The following is a 20,434-nucleotide window of genomic DNA, read 5'->3' on the forward strand; positions in this document are numbered from 1 at the left end:
CTACGTTTAGCAGTAAATCCATGCACAGGGAATAAACTACGTTTAGCAGTAAATCCATGCACAGGGAATAAACTACGTTTAGCAGTAAATCCATGCACAGGGAATAAACTACGTTTAGCAGTAAATCCATGCACAGGGAATAAACTACGTTTAGCAGTAAATCCATGCACAGGGAATAAACTACGTTTAGCAGTAAATCCATGCACAGGGAATAAACTACGTTTAGCAGTAAATCCATGCACAGGGAATAAACTACGTTTAGCAGTAAATCCATGCACAGGGAATAAACTACGTTTAGCAGTAAATCCATGCACAGGGAATAAACTACGTTTAGCAGTAAATCCATGCACAGGGAATAAACTACGTTTAGCAGTAAATCCATGCACAGGGAATAAACTACGTTTAGCAGTAAATCCATGCACAGGGAATAAACTACGTTTAGCAGTAAATCCATGCACAGGGAATAAACTACGTTTAGCAGTAAATCCATGCACAGGGAATAAACTACGTTTAGCAGTAAATCCATGCACAGGGAATAAACTACGTTTAGCAGTAAATCCATGCACAGGGAATAAACTACGTTTAGCAGTAAATCCATGCACAGGGAATAAACTACGTTTAGCAGTAAATCCATGCACAGGGAATAAACTACGTTTAGCAGTAAATCCATGCACAGGGAATAAACTACGTTTAGCAGTAAATCCATGCACAGGGAATAAACTACGTTTAGCAGTAAATCCATGCACAGGGAATAAACTACGTTTAGCAGTAAATCCATGCACAGGGAATAAACTACGTTTAGCAGTAAATCCATGCACAGGGAATAAACTACGTTTAGCAGTAAATCCATGCACAGGGAATAAACTACGTTTAGCAGTAAATCCATGCACAGGGAATAAACTACGTTTAGCAGTAAATCCATGCACAGGGAATAAACTACGTTTAGCAGTAAATCCATGCACAGGGAATAAACTACGTTTAGCAGTAAATCCATGCACAGGGAATAAACTACGTTTAGCAGTAAATCCATGCACAGGGAATAAACTACGTTTAGCAGTAAATCCATGCACAGGGAATAAACTACGTTTAGCAGTAAATCCATGCACAGGGAATAAACTACGTTTAGCAGTAAATCCATGCACAGGGAATAAACTACGTTTAGCAGTAAATCCATGCACAGGGAATAAACTACGTTTAGCAGTAAATCCATGCACAGGGAATAAACTACGTTTAGCAGTAAATCCATGCACAGGGAATAAACTACGTTTAGCCAGTAAATCCATGCACAGGGAATAAACTACGTTTAGCCAGTAAATCCATGCACAGGGAATAAACTACGTTTAGCAGTAAATCCATGCACAGGGAATAAACTACGTTTAGCAGTAAATCCATGCACAGGGAATAAACTACGTTTAGCAGTAAATCCATGCACAGGGAATAAACTACGTTTAGCAGTAAATCCATGCACAGGGAATAAACTATGTTTAGCAGTAAATCCATGCACAGGGAATAAACTACGTTTAGCAGTAAATCCATGCACAGGGAATAAACTATGTTTAGCCAGTAAATCCATGCACAGGGAATAAACTATGTTTAGCAGTAAATCCATGCACAGGGAATAAACTACGTTTAAGCTGTTCAATGTGGAGGGAAAATGTGGTCGTCTCGTTCCTCCGTGACCAGATCATAAAGATGAGTTTGTCTGACTCAGTGTGGATGACTAGTGTCTGTGATGTGCTTGTTGAAAGGCCATGTTTATAGGACATAGGCCAATGTTGAAGTGCTGTTTACAGTGAACTCTGAGCTGTTTATAATGGACTATGAGCTAATGGGTGACTGCAACTGGTCATCCGGCAGTACCATATAAAGAACGGTTCAATTTACACCTTTGTTTGACATTGTAGAAAAGTCCTGGAAAATCTCCATGGCATTATGCAATCCAATTGTGGGTAATTTACAGAACAGTACTTACTCATTGACACTAAAATACTGTACATTACAGCACAGAAACACTAGTGGCATTTTTTCCCCCATGTAGACCTACCATTTTTAGCAGATCCTGTACATCTGTTTACACAAATGAGATTGTGCGTCAGTGTCTATGTTATGCTGTGTGTTTGGCAGTTTGTCATTTCAGGAGGGAGCGTGGTAAAGGCTCCAGGGAGCCAGTGGGAATGTGTTCAAGCCCTTAACTTATCATGTTCAGTGTGTGTGAGGAGGAGCGGAAGCAGCTGGAGAAGAAGAGTTGTAATTGGCTTCACATTCACTTCCTCTGATGGCTTCTATCCATGACCATGATGTTAATAGCATCACTTCCTGATATTTTACAAATGTTCCATCCCGCGTAACACCAGATTTCCCACCAAAACCAGAAGTGTCATTCAAAAGCATATAAATATGTCTGGATTTGATTTAGAGCTTTAAATCAGCATGAAGATTCAAACCTGATGCTACCTGAGCCTGATGAGACATATATTAACGACATTTAATGAGCCCTACGTTAACAACATTTAATGAGCCCTACGTTAACAACATTTAATGAGCCCTACGTTAACAACATTTAATGAGCCCTACGTTAACAACATTTAATGAGCCCTACGTTAACAACATTTAATGAGCCCTACGTTAACAACATTTAATGAGCCCTACGTTAACAACATTTAATGAGCCCTACGTTAACAACATTTAATGAGCCCTACGTTAACAACATTTAATGAGCTCAAGCTCAAATGATTATGCCGTTGTCCAATACATATATGATATAAAAGCCCATAGATGTAGCTAGCTATAAGCTCTCTTGGGTTAATAAATGAAATTCCCTCCACTAGGCTAATCGTTTGGAGTGTGAACTGTATTACTGTACTGTATTATACTGTATTATATGGACTGTATTATACTGTATTATCGTATTATATGGACTGGAATTACGCACCTTGTTCAAACCATGATGAAGCAGAGGAGAACGTGATTCTGGTGCATCACATGCGGTCTACAAAGTTACAAGTATAGGCTAGCTAATTAGATTTGAATGTTAAAATATAATAGGGCCTATTTGTATAATTAGTAGGCTGACGCATATGTACTTTTCATAATATTTCCCCTGATGTTATTAGCCTCCCTCCTCTTTCTCTCTCTATTGCTGTTTCATTCCTTCCTCGCTTTCAACAGTTTAATGAAACACGTTTCGTTGTCCTTATCTCCATCATTCTAATGACATCCTTGAACACTACAGGACTAGAATTACATGCAGAAGGCTTTCACTTCTCTTCATGAAGATTGACTGGTTATCGGTCTGAATCAATAACTGCTATTAGGTCTACCACATTCACTCATCTTTCAATCTACCCCTGACTTCTATAGGCTGCTGTATTTAACATTCAGCAAACAAGAGCTTGCGTCCATCTTCGAATAGTCTATTGATATAACAAATGCTAATAAAATAAAGTCCAGCAAGCTATTCCTGTCTGTCTTTTCCTGCATGGGACTACAAGAGCTAAGGAGCATTTTGTTTTAATGAGAGAGGCCAGCGGAACACAGGTCTGTACGTGTTGCACAATAGACAGAGGCTGTAACTTAGATGCGTATTATCCATAACACATCATTCATTAGCTAAATATAAGGCTAATAATGCATTTTAATGTATCACCTGAAAGAGGCAGGCTAGGGCATTTGCTATAAAGCTCTATAGAGTATATAATCTAGAACAGGACTATCTATTTTGGATGCAATTTGAATGGTTGATGGAGAGAGAGAGACTGCGAGAGAGTCCACTGAATTAAAGCAAAGATATTCGAGTGACAGGCTGTTTTTAAAACTCTGCAGCTGCAATTTAAAAAATAATCATCTTTACAATTAAAAAACAAGGTGACCCCTGAAAGCCAGATGGAGATGGGTAAATTAGACGTGCATTCGGTCTTTATATTACTGTAGCATAGGCTAGGCTGCTGAAGATGTAGGCCTACCTGGCCGTAGAGAAAGACAGATTTAGACATTGCATATAATAATTTACCGGTTTCTCTCAGTTATTTATCCCGTGAAAAGGGAGTGGTTTTGGGCGGTAAATCTCGGTAACCAGGTTCTCTCCATTCAACCCTAATCACTTCCTCTCAGAGCCGTGTGCTGATGTCTGACGCTGGGAGAACACACGGTCCTTACAGCATCAGGCCACACAATGAAACGACCAGTGTCATATCGTATCCTGATACTGGCAATAGTTTAGGACTAATACACTCCAGGAAAACATAGACCAGACCAGTCAATAGATGCCTTGATTTGTCAGTCAACAGCTTCTCTTTGGTTCTCAGTATAAATAATGTGCTTGCATAATGGGTTATTTAACTGTCAGAATTATCTCCCCTATGAATTGCATTTGAAGTAGAAGCATAAATGATGTTTATTTATTTTTCTCACACTGACGTAATTGAAGCCAAGGTGTAAATCTGAAAGTATTACGGTGTGACTCAACACAACCCTGAGGACCTGTTTGTTCTTAGAACCTTGTTGTGACCAATCCACATCACATGAATCACTCTGCTAAATGTCTGGTTTGGCAAAACAACATTCAAACGTTTTGAGCTTCAAACCTCCAGTCTACTCCTCCGCCATATGACTTACCTCACAGCTCAATGCTCACACTGCTCGGGTGGAGGCTGAATATAACAGTAACGATGTGCGCTGAGAGACGGGAAGCAAGTTCAGGGAGTGTTTAAATAAACGAAACATAATACAAAACAAGAAACAGTAACAGCACACAGACATGAAACAGAAACGCCTGGGGAAGGAACCAGGGAAGTGATGGAGCCCAGGTGAGTCTGATGACGCGCAAGTGCGCGTAACGATGGTGACAGGTGTGCGCCATAACGAGCAGCCTGGTGACCTAGAGGCCGGAGAGGGAGCACATGTGACAAACAGATGGCACCCTATTCCTTTTATAGTGCACTACTTTAGACCAGGGCCCATAGGCCTCTTGTTAAAAGTAGTGCACTAAATGGCCCATAGGCCTCTGGTTAAAAGTAGTGCACTAAATGGCCCATAGGCTTCTGGTTAAAAGTAGTGCACTAAATGGCCCATAGGCCTCTGGTTAAAAGTAGTGCACTAAATGGCCCATAGGCCTCTGGTTAAAAGTAGTGCACTAAATGGCCCATAGGCCTCTGGTTAAAAGTAGTGCACTAAATGGCCCATAGGCCTCTGGTTAAAAGTAGTGCACTAAATGGCCCATAGGCCTCTGGTTAAAAGTAGTGCACTAAATGGCCCATAGGCCTCTGGTTAAAAGTAGTGCACTAAATGGGGAATAGAGTGCCCTTTGGGACAGATCCGTAATCTCTGCCACTGACAGCACTGCAACAGCCTGGCTAGCTGACATCTGAAGTGTACAGATTCTTCTCCAAGGGAAGTGTTCTAATACAAAGCAGATTATGAAACACACCGTGCAAACCTGTCGCGTGATATTTCCCTCTCGTAGCTGATTCGGTGAGTCCGACGTTCGTTGTTGTGATCTGACACGTGTGTAAATAGAGAGAAACTGGTGATTATGTAACACGTGGACCTCTCTGCTGGGTTTATTGCTGTGAGATGTGATTTGTGTGTCCGTTCCTTAGTTCAAAGACATTTTCACCTCTCTTAACCCTGTCAAATTATGAAATACAACTATCAGAAGGATATAATTTAATGAGGCAGTTGATGAATGACAGTTTTTAAAGGGAAAAGATGTTGTTACAAAGATACTAGTCTCATGTGACAGACGTGAACATGGTATCTGGCCAGGACATGAGAGATATGGCTTTAAGTTCCAAGATTACAAAGATAGTAACTTTTACTAAGACACTAACTGTTCTCAGATCGCAGGGAAATATGACATGCAAAAGGAGGAGGAGCTTCGGTTCTGGATCGAGGAAGTGACGGGGATGGCCATAGGAGAGAACTTCCAGAAGGGCCTGAAGGACGGAATCGTCCTGGGAGAGTAAGTGTGTGTGTTTGATACTGACAGAGGATTGACAGTGTGTGTGTGTGTGTGTGTGTGTGTGTGTGTGTGTGTGTGTGTGTGTGTGTGTGTGTGTGTGTGTGTGTGTGTGTGTGTGTGTGTGTGTGTGTGTGTGTGTGTTGTGATCTGTAGCTGATGTTTGCTGGGTGGAAACACTGACTTTGATTTTACATGAGTAATCAATCACACTCCATTCACTGTCCACAGATTGATGTCATGATTAGCATCTTGTCTATTTCACATTCCAGTGGAATTCACATGTCCATACAGCAGATATTGTCCTCCCCAAGATTGACTTGTTAAAACTACTATCAGTTTGTCATAAGATGTCATTTTTACATTGAACATGAGTGCTTTAATGAACATGAGTGCTTTAATGAACATGAGTGCTTTAATGAACATGAGTGCTTTAATGAACATGAGTGCTTTAATGAACATGTGTGCTTTAATGAACATGAGTGCTTTATTGCATGCCTCTTTCACTCCTTTCTCCCAGATTGATAAACAAACTGCAGCCCGGCTCGATAAAGAAAATTAACCACTCACAACTGAACTGGCACAAGGTAGGCTAATGCTCTGAACTTGCACGAGGTAGACTCATGCTCTGAACTGGCACGAGGTAGGCTCATATCTTCATCAAACGTAACCTAAGTGGATGCTGTTGTTCACACCTTTCCATAATAATATGGACACTTTTTCCAAGAGAGCACAGAAGCCATAGAGTGGCTGTTCACATCATTAAACACCATTTAAGACCTGTTACAATTTCCTGCCTGGAGAATAAGTGGATTCATTCATTAAGCCTTCACCTGTCTCTCTCTCGCTCTCTCTCTTCTTTCTCTTTCTCTCATTGTCTCTCTCTCTCTTTCTTTCTCTCGTTCTCTCTCTCTCTTTCTCTCGCTCTCTCTCTTTCTTTCTCTCGTTCTTTCTCTCGCTCTTTCTTTCTGTCTGTCTCTCTCTTTCTCTCTCTTTCTCTCTCTCTCTGTCTCTCTTTCTTTCTCTCTCTCTCTCTCTCTCTCTTTCTCTATCTCTTTCTGTCTCTCTCTGAACACCTTTATTACTTTCTGATGTTTTTACCTAAGCCCCTCCCCATCCCTGCTAAGCCCCTCCCCACCCCCTCTGTGTTCTGGGGCCTGTTCAGGAGGATGTAACACCACAGAACATTCATATAGAAATGTATGATGTAGAAGGGATAGGATTGTCTTGTCAGATAGAATAGTACCAGCTCTGTAACCCGTGTTGTTGTGTTCCCCCAGCTGGAGAACCTTGGCAACTTCATCAAAGCCATCCTGGCCTATGGCATGAAGCCTAATGACATCTTTGAGGCCAACGACCTGTTTGAGAATGGGAACATGACCCAAGTCCAGAGCACATTGCTCTCCCTGGCCAGCATGGTGAGGGGGGTGGAAATACTTTCCTGAATGTTTTCTGTGATAATACTTTTTAGTTTTTCAAAACATACAAGAATACATGTTATGGTAATTAGTGTATACTGGGACAGCTACAGTAAAGTGTTACAAGACTTTCTGACAGGGTTCCTTCTCTGCTGACAGCTACAGTAAAGTGTTACCAAGACGACGGGGTTCCTTCTCTGGTGACAGCTACAGTAAAGTGTTACAAGACTTTCTGACGGGGTTCCTTCTCTGCTGACAGCTACAGTAAAGTGTTACCAAGACGACGGGGTTCCTTCTCTGGTGACCGCTACAGTAAAGTGTTACAAGACTTTCTGACTGGGTTCCTTCTCTGCTGACAGCTTCAGTAAAGTGTTACCAAGACGACGGGGTTCCTTCTCTGGTGACAGCTACAGTAAAGTGTTACAAGACTTTCTGACGGGGTTCCTTCTCTGCTGACAGCTACAGTAAAGTGTTACCAAGACGACGGGGTTCCTTCTCTGCTGACAGCTACAGTAAAGTGTTACAAGACTTTCTGACCGGGTTCCTTCTCTGGTGACAGCTACAGTAAAGTGTTACGAGACTTTCTGACCGGGTTCCTTCTCTGCTGACAGCTACAGTAAAGTGTTACAAGACTTTCTGACTAGGTTCCTTCTCTGCTGACAGCTACAGTAAAGTGTTACAAGACTTTCTGACAGGGTTCCTTCTCTGCTGACAGCTACAGTAAAGTGTTACAAGACTTTCTGACTGGGTTCCTTCTCTGCTGACAGCTTCAGTAAAGTGTTACAAGACTTTCTGACTGGGTTCCTTCTCTGGTGACAGCTACAGTAAAGTGTTACAAAACTTTCTGACAGGGTTCCTTCTCTGGTGACAGCTACAGTAAAGTGTTACAAGACTTTCTGACAGGGTTCCTTCTCTGCTGACAGCTACAGTAAAGTGTTACAAGACTTTCTGACTGGGTTCCTTCTCTGCTGACAGCTACAGTAAAGTGTTACGAGACTTTCTGACAGGGTTCCTTCTCTGGTGACAGCTACAGTAAAGTGTTACAAGACTTTCTGACAGGGTTCCTTCTCTGGTGACAGCTACAGTAAAGTGTTACAAGACTTTCTGACAGGGTTCCTTCTCTGCTGACAGCTACAGTAAAGTGTTACAAGACTTTCTGACGGGGTTCCTTCTCTGCTGACAGCTACAGTAAAGTGTTACGAGACTTTCTGACAGGGTTCCTTCTCTGGTGACAGCTACAGTAAAGTGTTACAAGACTTTCTGACAGGGTTCCTTCTCTGCTGACAGCTACAGTAAAGTGTTACAAGACTTTCTGACTGGGTTCCTTCTCTGCTGACAGCTACAGTAAAGTGTTACAAGACTTTCTGACTGGGTTCCTTCTCTGCTGACAGCTACAGTAAAGTGTTACAAGACTTTCTGACAGGGTTCCTTCTCTGCTGACAGCTTCAGTAAAGTGTTACAAGACTTTCTGACGGGGTTCCTTCTCTGCTGACAGCTACAGTAAAGTGTTACAAAACTTTCTGACAGGGTTCCTTCTCTGCTGACAGCTACAGTAAAGTGTTACAAGACTTTCTGACAGGGTTCCTTCTCTGGTGACAGCTACAGTAAAGTGTTACAAGACTTTCTGACAGGGTTCCTTCTCTGGTGACAGCTACAGTAAAGTGTTACAAGACTTTCTGACAGGGTTCCTTCTCTGCTGACAGCTACAGTAAAGTGTTACAAGACTTTCTGACAGGGTTCCTTCTCTGGTGACAGCTACAGTAAAGTGTTACAAGACTTTCTGACAGGGTTCCTTCTCTGGTGACAGCTACAGTAAAGTGTTACAAGACTTTCTGACAGGGTTCCTTCTCTGGTGACAGCTACAGTAAAGTGTTACAAGACTTTCTGACAGGGTTCCTTCTCTGCTGACAGCTACAGTAAAGTGTTACAAGACTTTCTGACAGGGTTCCTTCTCTGCTGACAGCTACAGTAAAGTGTTACAAGACTTTCTGACGGGGTTCCTTCTCTGCTGACAGCTACAGTAAAGTGTTACGAGACTTTCTGACAGGGTTCCTTCTCTGGTGACAGCTACAGTAAAGTGTTACGAGACTTTCTGACAGGGTTCCTTCTCTGGTGACAGCTACAGTAAAGTGTTACAAGACTTTCTGACAGGGTTCCTTCTCTGGTGACAGCTACAGTAAAGTGTTACAAGACTTTCTGACAGGGTTCCTTCTCTGGTGACCGCTACAGTAAAGTGTTACAAGACTTTCTGACAGGGTTCCTTCTCTGGTGACAGCTACAGTAAAGTGTTACAAGACTTTCTGACAGGGTTCCTTCTCTGGTGACCGCTACAGTAAAGTGTTACAAGACTTTCTGACAGGGTTCCTTCTCTGGTGACAGCTACAGTAAAGTGTTACAAGACTTTCTGACAGGGTTCCTTCTCTGCTGACAGCTACAGTAAAGTGTTACAAGACTTTCTGACAGGGTTCCTTCTCTGGTGACAGCTACAGTAAAGTGTTACAAGACTTTCTGACAGGGTTCCTTCTCTGGTGACAGCTACAGTAAAGTGTTACAAGACTTTCTGACAGGGTTCCTTCTCTGCTGACAGCTACAGTAAAGTGTTACAAGACTTTCTGACAGGGTTCCTTCTCTGCTGACAGCTACAGTAAAGTGTTACAAGACTTTCTGACTGGGTTCCTTCTCTGGCTGACAGCTACAGTAAAGTGTTACAAGACTTTCTGACAGGGTTCCTTCTCTGGTGACAGCTACAGTAAAGTGTTACAAGACTTTCTGACAGGGTTCCTTCTCTGCTGACAGCTACAGTAAAGTGTTACAAGACTTTCTGACAGGGTTCCTTCTCTGGCTGACAGCTACAGTAAAGTGTTACAAGACTTTCTGACAGGGTTCCTTTCTGACTGGGTTCCTTCTCTGCTGACAGCTACAGTAAAGTGTTACAAGACTTTCTGACAGGGTTCCTTCTCTGGTGACAGCTACAGTAAAGTGTTACAAGACTTTCTGACAGGGTTCCTTCTCTGCTGACAGCTACAGTAAAGTGTTACAAGACTTTCTGACAGGGTTCCTTCTCTGCTGACAGCTACAGTAAAGTGTTACAAGACTTTCTGACTGGGTTCCTTCTCTGGTGACAGCTACAGTAAAGTGTTACAAGACTTTCTGACAGGGTTCCTTCTCTGGTGACAGCTACAGTAAAGTGTTACAAGACTTTCTGACAGGGTTCCTTCTCTGCTGACAGCTACAGTAAAGTGTTACAAGACTTTCTGACAGGGTTCCTTCTCTGGTGACAGCTACAGTAAAGTGTTACAAGACTTTCTGACAGGGTTCCTTCTCTGCTGACAGCTACAGTAAAGTGTTACGAGACTTTCTGACAGGGTTCCTTCTCTGGTGACAGCTACAGTAAAGTGTTACGAGACTTTCTGACAGGGTTCCTTCTCTGGTGACAGCTACAGTAAAGTGTTACGAGACTTTCTGACAGGGTTCCTTCTCTGGTGACAGCTACAGTAAAGTGTTACAAGACTTTCTGACAGGGTTCCTTCTCTGCTGACAGCTACAGTAAAGTGTTACGAGACTTTCTGACAGGGTTCCTTCTCTGCTGACAGCTACAGTAAAGTGTTACGAGACTTTCTGACAGGGTTCCTTCTCTGGTGACAGCTACAGTAAAGTGTTACAAGACTTTCTGACAGGGTTCCTTCTCTGGTGACAGCTACAGTAAAGTGTTACGAGACTTTCTGACGGGGTTCCTTCTCTGCTGACAGCTACAGTAAAGTGTTACGAGACTTTCTGACAGGGTTCCTTCTCTGGTGACAGCTACAGTAAAGTGTTACAAGACTTTCTGACAGGGTTCCTTCTCTGCTGACAGCTACAGTAAAGTGTTACAAGACTTTCTGACAGGGTTCCTTCTCTGCTGACAGCTACAGTAAAGTGTTACAAGACTTTCTGACTGGGTTCCTTCTCTGCTGACAGCTACAGTAAAGTGTTACAAGACTTTCTGACTGGGTTCCTTCTCTGCTGACAGCTACAGTAAAGTGTTACAAGACTTTCTGACGGGGTTCCTTCTCTGCTGACAGCTACAGTAAAGTGTTACAAGACTTTCTGACAGGGTTCCTTCTCTGCTGACAGCTACAGTAAAGTGTTACAAGACTTTCTGACTGGGTTCCTTCTCTGCTGACAGCTACAGTAAAGTGTTACAAGACTTTCTGACAGGGTTCCTTCTCTGCTGACAGCTACAGTAAAGTGTTACAAGACTTTCTGACAGGGTTCCTTCTCTGGTGACAGCTACAGTAAAGTGTTACAAGACTTTCTGACAGGGTTCCTTCTCTGGTGACAGCTACAGTAAAGTGTTACAAGACTTTCTGACAGGGTTCCTTCTCTGGTGACAGCTACAGTAAAGTGTTACAAGACTTTCTGACAGGGTTCCTTCTCTGCTGACAGCTACAGTAAAGTGTTACAAGACTTTCTGACAGGGTTCCTTCTCTGCTGACAGCTACAGTAAAGTGTTACAAGACTTTCTGACTGGGTTCCTTCTCTGGTGACAGCTACAGTAAAGTGTTACAAGACTTTCTGACAGGGTTCCTTCTCTGGTGACAGCTACAGTAAAGTGTTACAAGACTTTCTGACAGGGTTCCTTCTCTGCTGACAGCTACAGTAAAGTGTTACGAGACTTTCTGACAGGGTTCCTTCTCTGGTGACAGCTTCAGTAAAGTGTTACGAGACTTTCTGACAGGGTTCCTTCTCTGGTGACAGCTTCAGTAAAGTGTTACGAGACTTTCTGACAGGGTTCCTTCTCTGGTGACAGCTACAGTAAAGTGTTACAAGACTTTCTGACAGGGTTCCTTCTCTGCTGACAGCTTCAGTAAAGTGTTACGAGACTTTCTGACAGGGTTCCTTCTCTGCTGACAGCTTCAGTAAAGTGTTACGAGACTTTCTGACAGGGTTCCTTCTCTGGTGACAGCTACAGTAAAGTGTTACAAGACTTTCTGACAGGGTTCCTTCTCTGGTGACAGCTACAGTAAAGTGTTACGAGACTTTCTGACGGGGTTCCTTCTCTGCTGACAGCTACAGTAAAGTGTTACGAGACTTTCTGACAGGGTTCCTTCTCTGGTGACAGCTACAGTAAAGTGTTACAAGACTTTCTGACGGGGTTCCTTCTCTGCTGACAGCTACAGTAAAGTGTTACGAGACTTTCTGACAGGGTTCCTTCTCTGCTGACAGCTACAGTAAAGTGTTACAAGACTTTCTGACTGGGTTCCTTCTCTGCTGACAGCTACAGTAAAGTGTTACAAGACTTTCTGACTGGGTTCCTTCTCTGCTGACAGCTTCAGTAAAGTGTTACAAGACTTTCTGACGGGGTTCCTTCTCTGCTGACAGCTACAGTAAAGTGTTACAAGACTTTCTGACAGGGTTCCTTCTCTGCTGACAGCTACAGTAAAGTGTTACAAGACTTTCTGACTGGGTTCCTTCTCTGCTGACAGCTACAGTAAAGTGTTACAAGACTTTCTGACAGGGTTCCTTCTCTGCTGACAGCTACAGTAAAGTGTTACAAGACTTTCTGACTGGGTTCCTTCTCTGCTGACAGCTACAGTAAAGTGTTACAAGACTTTCTGACAGGGTTCCTTCTCTGCTGACAGCTACAGTAAAGTGTTACAAGACTTTCTGACAGGGTTCCTTCTCTGCTGACAGCTACAGTAAAGTGTTACAAGACTTTCTGACAGGGTTCCTTCTCTGCTGACAGCTACAGTAAAGTGTTACAAGACTTTCTGACAGGGTTCCTTCTCTGCTGACAGCTACAGTAAAGTGTTACAAGACTTTCTGACAGGGTTCCTTCTCTGCTGACAGCTACAGTAAAGTGTTACGAGACTTTCTGACAGGGTTCCTTCTCTGGTGACAGCTACAGTAAAGTGTTACAAGACTTTCTGACGGGGTTCCTTCTCTGCTGACAGCTACAGTAAAGTGTTACGAGACTTTCTGACAGGGTTCCTTCTCTGGTGACAGCTACAGTAAAGTGTTACAAGACTTTCTGACAGGGTTCCTTCTCTGGTGACAGCTACAGTAAAGTGTTACAAGACTTTCTGACAGGGTTCCTTCTCTGCTGACAGCTACAGTAAAGTGTTACAAGACTTTCTGACTGGGTTCCTTCTCTGCTGACAGCTACAGTAAAGTGTTACAAGACTTTCTGACTGGGTTCCTTCTCTGCTGACAGCTACAGTAAAGTGTTACAAGACTTTCTGACAGGGTTCCTTCTCTGCTGACAGCTACAGTAAAGTGTTACAAGACTTTCTGACAGGGTTCCTTCTCTGCTGACAGCTACAGTAAAGTGTTACAAGACTTTCTGACAGGGTTCCTTCTCTGGTGACAGCTACAGTAAAGTGTTACAAGACTTTCTGACAGGGTTCCTTCTCTGCTGACAGCTACAGTAAAGTGTTACAAGACTTTCTGACAGGGTTCCTTCTCTGCTGACAGCTACAGTAAAGTGTTACAAGACTTTCTGACTGGGTTCCTTCTCTGCTGACAGCTACAGTAAAGTGTTACAAGACTTTCTGACAGGGTTCCTTATCTGCTGACAGCTACAGTAAAGTGTTACCAAGACGACGGGGTTCCTTCTCTGGTGACAGCTACAGTAAAGTGTTACCAAGACGACGGGGTTCCTTCTCTGCTGACAGCTACAGTAAAGTGTTACAAGACTTTCTGACGGGGTTCCTTCTCTGCTGACAGCTACAGTAAAGTGTTACCAAGACGACGGGGTTCCTTCTCTGCTGACAGCTACAGTAAAGTGTTACAAGACTTTCTGACGGGGTTCCTTCTCTGCTGACAGCTACAGTAAAGTGTTACAAGACTTTCTGACAGGGTTCCTTCTCTGGTGACAGCTACAGTAAAGTGTTACAAGACTTTCTGACAGGGTTCCTTCTCTGCTGACAGCTACAGTAAAGTGTTACAAGACTTTCTGACAGGGTTCCTTCTCTGGTGACAGCTACAGTAAAGTGTTACAAGACTTTCTGACTGGGTTCCTTCTCTGCTGACAGCTACAGTAAAGTGTTACAAGACTTTCTGACTGGGTTCCTTCTCTGCTGACAGCTACAGTAAAGTGTTACAAGACTTTCTGACTGGGTTCCTTCTCTGCTGACAGCTACAGTAAAGTGTTACAAGACTTTCTGACAGGGTTCCTTCTCTGGTGACAGCTACAGTAAAGTGTTACAAGACTTTCTGACGGGGTTCCTTCTCTGCTGACAGCTACAGTAAAGTGTTACAAGACTTTCTGACAGGGTTCCTTATCTGCTGACAGCTACAGTAAAGTGTTACCAAGACGACGGGGTTCCTTCTCTGGTGACAGCTACAGTAAAGTGTTACCAAGACGACGGGGTTCCTTCTCTGCTGACAGCTACAGTAAAGTGTTACAAGACTTTCTGACGGGGTTCCTTCTCTGCTGACAGCTACAGTAAAGTGTTACCAAGACGACGGGGTTCCTTCTCTCCAAGAGACTTGTAGCATCACTATATTTCCACATTCTTATCTCATTCCATAGGCAAAGACCAAAGGCATGCGCACATCGTGTGACATTGGTGTAAAATACGCAGACAAACAGACACGCCATTTTGATGATAAGCAGATCAAGGCTGGACAGTGTGTCATCGGACTGCAGGTAAGACATGCTGGGGATGATGTGTGATAGGTTGTTAGGTTCTGTTACTGGATGTGACTATACAATAAAATGTGTCTTTGTTCATTATTCTACCTTTCAATATTTTGCCAGTGGAAATCATCCCGATAATAGAATGTTTATATGTAGCTTATGTTACTGATTCTTCAAATGTAATACATGCACAATCGCCCTGTGCTGGAGGTCAGATACCTGTGCTAGAGGTCAGATACCTGTGCTGGAGGTCAGATACCTGTGCTGGAGGACGGAGGTCAGATACCTGTGCTGGAGGTCAGATACCTGTGCTGGAGGTCAGATACCTGTGCTGGAGGTCAGATACCTGTGCTGGAGGTCAGATACCTGTGCTGGAGGTCAGATACCTGTGCTGGAGGTCAGATACCTGTGCTGGAGGTCAGATACCTGTGCTGGAGGTCAGATACCTGTGACGGAGGTCAGATACCTGTGACGGAGGTCAGATACCTGTGACGGAGGTCAGATACCTGTGACGGAGGTCAGATACCTGTGACGGAGGTCAGATACCTGTAACGGAGGTCAGATACCTGTAACGGAGGTCAGATACCTGTAGTCGCTCTGGATAAGAGCGTCTGCTAAATGACTTAAATGTAAATGTAAATGTAACGGAGGTCAGATACCTGTAACGGAGGTCAGATACCTGTAACGGAGGTCAGATACCTGTAACGGAGGTCAGATACCTGTAACGGAGGTCAGATACCTGTACCGGAGGTCAGATAGCTGTACCGGAGGTCAGATAGCTGTACCGGAGGTCAGATAGCTGTGACGGAGGTCAGATAGCTGTGACGGAGGTCAGATACCTGTGACGGAGGTCAGATACCTGTGACGGAGGTCAGATACCTGTGACGGAGGTCAGATACCTGTAACGGAGGTCAGATACCTGTAACGGAGGTCAGATACCTGTAACGGAGGTCAGATACTTGTCTATTCAGCTAATGGTTCTATGTTTCCTACGTGTTTAGATGGGGACCAACAAGTGTGCGAGCCAGGCTGGTATGACAGCGTACGGGACCAGGAGACATCTTTACGACCCAAAGACCCAGACAGACAAGCCTTACGACCAGACCACAATCAGTCTGCAGATGGGCACCAACAAAGGAGCCAGCCAGGTAAAGCCAATGATGTATTTTAACACTGTTAATGTGTATGTCTACTATTAGAACCCACACAGTTGCTTTTACAGTGGTCCACTTCCCCTATTGAAACCATGATGGAACCTATGTAATGGAAGGAACTACCCAGCAAGTGCTACTCTCAAAAGAGTTGGGGGAATATAACAGAGAGCCGGGGGAGTCTAGATATACTTTGCACATCACCATAATCACAATGTTGATATACATAATAGTCATAGTTGTCTTGAAGACCATCCAGGTCCATATTCCTGCCTTATGACTGTTTTCTTGGAAATCTCCTAAATGTGTCCTGTCCTCTCGTCTCCTCTCCTAGGCCGGTATGTCCTGCCCGGGAACGCGTCGTGACATCTTCGACAATAAGCAGGTGCAGCAAGTGGACAACTCCACCATCTCCCTGCAGATGGGCACCAACAAGGCAGCGTCCCAGAAGGGCATGAGCGCGTATGGCCTAGGACGCCAGGTGTACGACCCCAAGTACTGCGGCCCGCCCACCGAGCCTGTCATTCATGCCGACGGGAGCCTGGGCACCAACTGCTCAGAGATCAGCGACAGTGACTATCAGGCTGAGGAGTTCCTCCAGGAGGGAGAGGGAGAGGAGTACCCAGCTTATCATGAAGAGGACAACTACAGCGACGTGGCCCACTACAACGAGGTCGACCAGGGCATCGACTATTAGGGCTGTCCCCTGAGGGCCATCCGGCACAAGCCTGGTCCCAGATCTGTCTGTGCTGCCAGACTCATCCGGCTTCACCATAACAGCCGCTAGACGGAACAGTTAAACAGTGTCTTTTATCCACGACAAACAGAGACAGTCTTTTTCCTCTGTAGTCTTTTTCTTGTATTTTTTTAAAATTGAAGCCTGAGAGAAATATTGCCTTGAGTTCATTACTTCTTCACCTCCCAGCTCTTCTTCCATTATGAGCAGCAGTGGTTTCAGTCAGTTAAAAACATGTATTGTCCTGAGATCCAGTGTTTAGGATGTGCTATATTAGGATTGAGAACATTCCTTCTAAATCGACTGTTACATTATGAGGTATGGGACATTGTGACGTAAACGTTGTATCTGCAGCCATTCCACTTTTTTTTAATCCCCAGACTTGCTTTAATGATTGACTCATCCCTTTAAAGGAATTCACACAATCATGCCAGTCTTAAAAGGTTCACCAGCTGCTTTTATCTTTTTTTTTTATGTTTACCCATCTCCTAGCCAACCTAAAATGACCAATATTACTTTCTTTATTTTATTGATACAAATCAAAGTGAGTGAAAAATGTTTGAGGAGTCAGGACATTTAATCTATTTCATTTTAGCAGGTTTCAATCTCAACCAAATGGACCATTTAGCTTTATCCTGAAGTGAGTCATTTCGAATGGCTTTTCCATTAGACCAGATGACCAAACCAGAATGTTCGGCTTTTATTGCGTACAGTATGGCTAATCTTATCACACCATGTTATTTAACCAGGAAAATAGCCTTGAGGTTAGAAACCTCTTTTTTTTATGAGGGGTGACCTGGCAAGAAATCAGCAGGAAGTAGTCAGTGTGTACACACAATACATTAAACACTATTAGAATGGTCAATTACATTCCCTTTTCTATCAGAGCTTTAAACTCAGTCAGCGGCGCCATCTCTTCCAGTTTTAAAGTATTTTGTAGTTTGTTCAAAGTCCAAGAAATGTTGGATTGTTTCCCCATTTCTGTTTTTTCTCTAGGAGCTGACTGAGAGTGGAGACTGTAGGATTGTGACGGTGCTAGTCAGGAGCAAATATATTTAAGGAATATTACAAGCACTGCCTTGTACACAAATATGTCCCAGTGCCTTCTGGTAGGAAACGAGGGCCACTTCACCATGTTATATAGTTGCCAGTGATGGGTGAGTGGTCTTGCATTAGTTATGACCCTTAGTGCTCATTGATACACTACATTCAGCATGATCCAACACAGATAAAAAAACATGGCCTTCGCACAAGATCTTTCCTAACTGACATAGAAAAACAAGATTTGTTCCTAAAAATAAAAATCTAATTTCAGCTTCAGTTTCTTTGTCAAGTTTTCAATGTGCTGTTTGAAATGCGACTATTCATCCAAATACATGCCTAGGTACTTATAAGAAGAGATACCCTTCTGATCAGTTGGCCATTTAAAGTTAAAATCTGCAAATGACTCCATTTGTCTGCTTTGAGGTTAGACAAAATGATGTACTGAGTCTTTCCGGCATTCAGCACAGTTTCAGGTGGAAGAGTTGTTCCTGAATGGCATTCAGCACAGTTTCAGGTGGAAGAGTTGTTCCTGAATGGCATTCAGCACAGTTTCAGGTGGAAGAGTTGTTCCTGAATGGCATTCAGCACAGTTTCAGGTGGAAGAGTTGTTCCTGAATGGCATTCAGCACAGTTTCAGGTGGAAGAGTTGTTTCAGAATGGCATTCAGCACAGTTTCAGGTGGAAGAGTTGTTTCAGAACGGCATCCAAAGCCCGTTGCAAATCCTGGAAAGCCTTCTCAATTTTAGGGGCACAATTGTGTCATACAGTTAACATGTTCACCAACATAATTAATATACGGTGTGAAAAGGACCGGCCCTAACATCGACCCTTGAGGGACACCTTTCCTGAGCTGTCGAAACTCTGACTTCGTGCCCTCATCAGCCACACACTGGGTTCTGTCAGAGAGGTGGTTCTGGAACCAATCCAACTCTCCAGCACCAAAACCAGCAGGGCTCATGTTCTTATTACCCCCTATCATTCCCACTGTATGTATCACCATGTCTCTAATTATAAACCAGGGCTCATGTTCTTATTACCCCCTATCATTCCCACTGTATTTATCACCATGTCTCTAATTATAAACCAGGGCTCATGTTCTTATTACCCCCTATCATTCCCACTGTATTTATCACCCTGTCTCTAATTATAAACCATGGCTCATGTTCTTATTACCCCCTATCATTCCCACTGTATGTATCACCATGTCTCTAATTATAAACCAGGGCTCATGTTCTTATTACCCCCTATCATTCCCACTGTATGTATCACCATGTCTCTAATTATAAACCAGGGCTCATGTTCTTATTACCCCCTATCATTCCCACTGTATGTATCACCATGTCTCTAATTATAAACCAGGGCTCATGTTCTTATTACCCCCTATCATTCCCACTGTATGTATCACCATGTCTCTAATTATAAACCAGGGCTCATGTTCTTATTACCCCCTATCATTCCCACTGTATTTATCACCATGTCTCTAATTATAAACCATGGCTCATGTTCTTATTACCCCCTATCATTCCCACTGTATTTATCACCATGTCTCTAATTATAAACCAGGGCTGTGTTTGAAATGGCAACCTATTCTCTATAATATAGAGCTCTACTTTTGAGGGGTTTTGGAAAGCAGCTCTCTGTCTGAATTGATGTCCCACGGTTTTCTGTAGAGCGCTATGTAACCACAGTCAGTCTCAGAAGTAGAACAAGTCAGCAGAAGAAAGTCACAGGCTTTGACAGAGGACTAGCGGGACAGAGGACTAGCGGATCAGAGGACTAGCGTGATCAGAGGACTAGCGTGATCAGAGGACTAGCGGGATCAGAGGACTAGCGGATCAGAGGACTGGCGGACTAGCGGGACAGAGGACTGGCGGGATCAGAGGACTAGCGGGATCAGAGGACTAGCGGGATCAGAGGACTAGCGGGACAGAGGACTAGCGGGACAGAGGACTAGTGGATCCTCCAGCATCCATAGAAACATTAGACGTCAAACAGAGCATTGAATTCAATTAGGTTAAGCTTGCTGCTCTCTCTTCTTATGCAGCAGAAAGGCTGAACTGAAAGCAAAGTGATGAGTGAACTAGCATTCCTCTTGAGTTCTGGGAAAGGAATGGTTCAGTGAATCAGTTCTGAGGGTGACTGTGTGTCCGTTCTGAGGGTGACTGCCTGTGTGTCCGTTCTGAGGGTGACTGCCTGTGTGTCCGTTCTGAGGGTGACTGCCTGTGTGTCCGTTCTGAGGGTGACTGCCTGTGTGTCCGTTCTGAGGGTGACTGCCTGTGTGTCCGTTCTGAGGGTGACTGCCTGTGTGTCCGTTCTGAGGGTGACTGCCTGTGTGTCCGTTCTGAGGGTGACTGCCTGTGTGTCCGTTCTGAGGGTGACTGTGTGTTGGACGGGGCTGCAGAGCGTTAGTGTTGGACATTGGTTGTCTCCTTTTTTCATCCCTAGTCAGTTGGCTGCTTGGGAATAATCTGCGCTTTGTGTGAGAGCTGTGGAATCTGAGATGAAACT

General features: G+C 43.7%; 1 protein-coding gene across 1 annotated transcript in view; it reads left to right on the plus strand.

Annotated features, from left to right (window-relative positions):
- The window catches only part of LOC139531490 (calponin-3-like), a 34,870-nt gene extending 16,668 nt beyond the window's left edge, over positions 1–18,202 (plus strand). The window contains exons 2-7 of the mRNA XM_071327981.1: positions 5,838–5,959; positions 6,477–6,543; positions 7,237–7,374; positions 14,888–15,004; positions 15,997–16,143; positions 16,481–18,202. Of these exons, the coding sequence (XP_071184082.1) occupies positions 5,838–5,959; positions 6,477–6,543; positions 7,237–7,374; positions 14,888–15,004; positions 15,997–16,143; positions 16,481–16,843 (954 nt within the window). The 3' untranslated portion in view covers positions 16,844–18,202. The remainder of the gene's footprint in view (positions 1–5,837; positions 5,960–6,476; positions 6,544–7,236; positions 7,375–14,887; positions 15,005–15,996; positions 16,144–16,480) is intronic.
- The last annotated feature ends 2,232 nt before the right edge of the window (positions 18,203–20,434 follow it).

Source organism: Salvelinus alpinus, chromosome 10, assembly GCF_045679555.1.
Source record: "Salvelinus alpinus chromosome 10, SLU_Salpinus.1, whole genome shotgun sequence".
Lineage (NCBI taxonomy): Eukaryota > Metazoa > Chordata > Actinopteri > Salmoniformes > Salmonidae > Salvelinus > Salvelinus alpinus.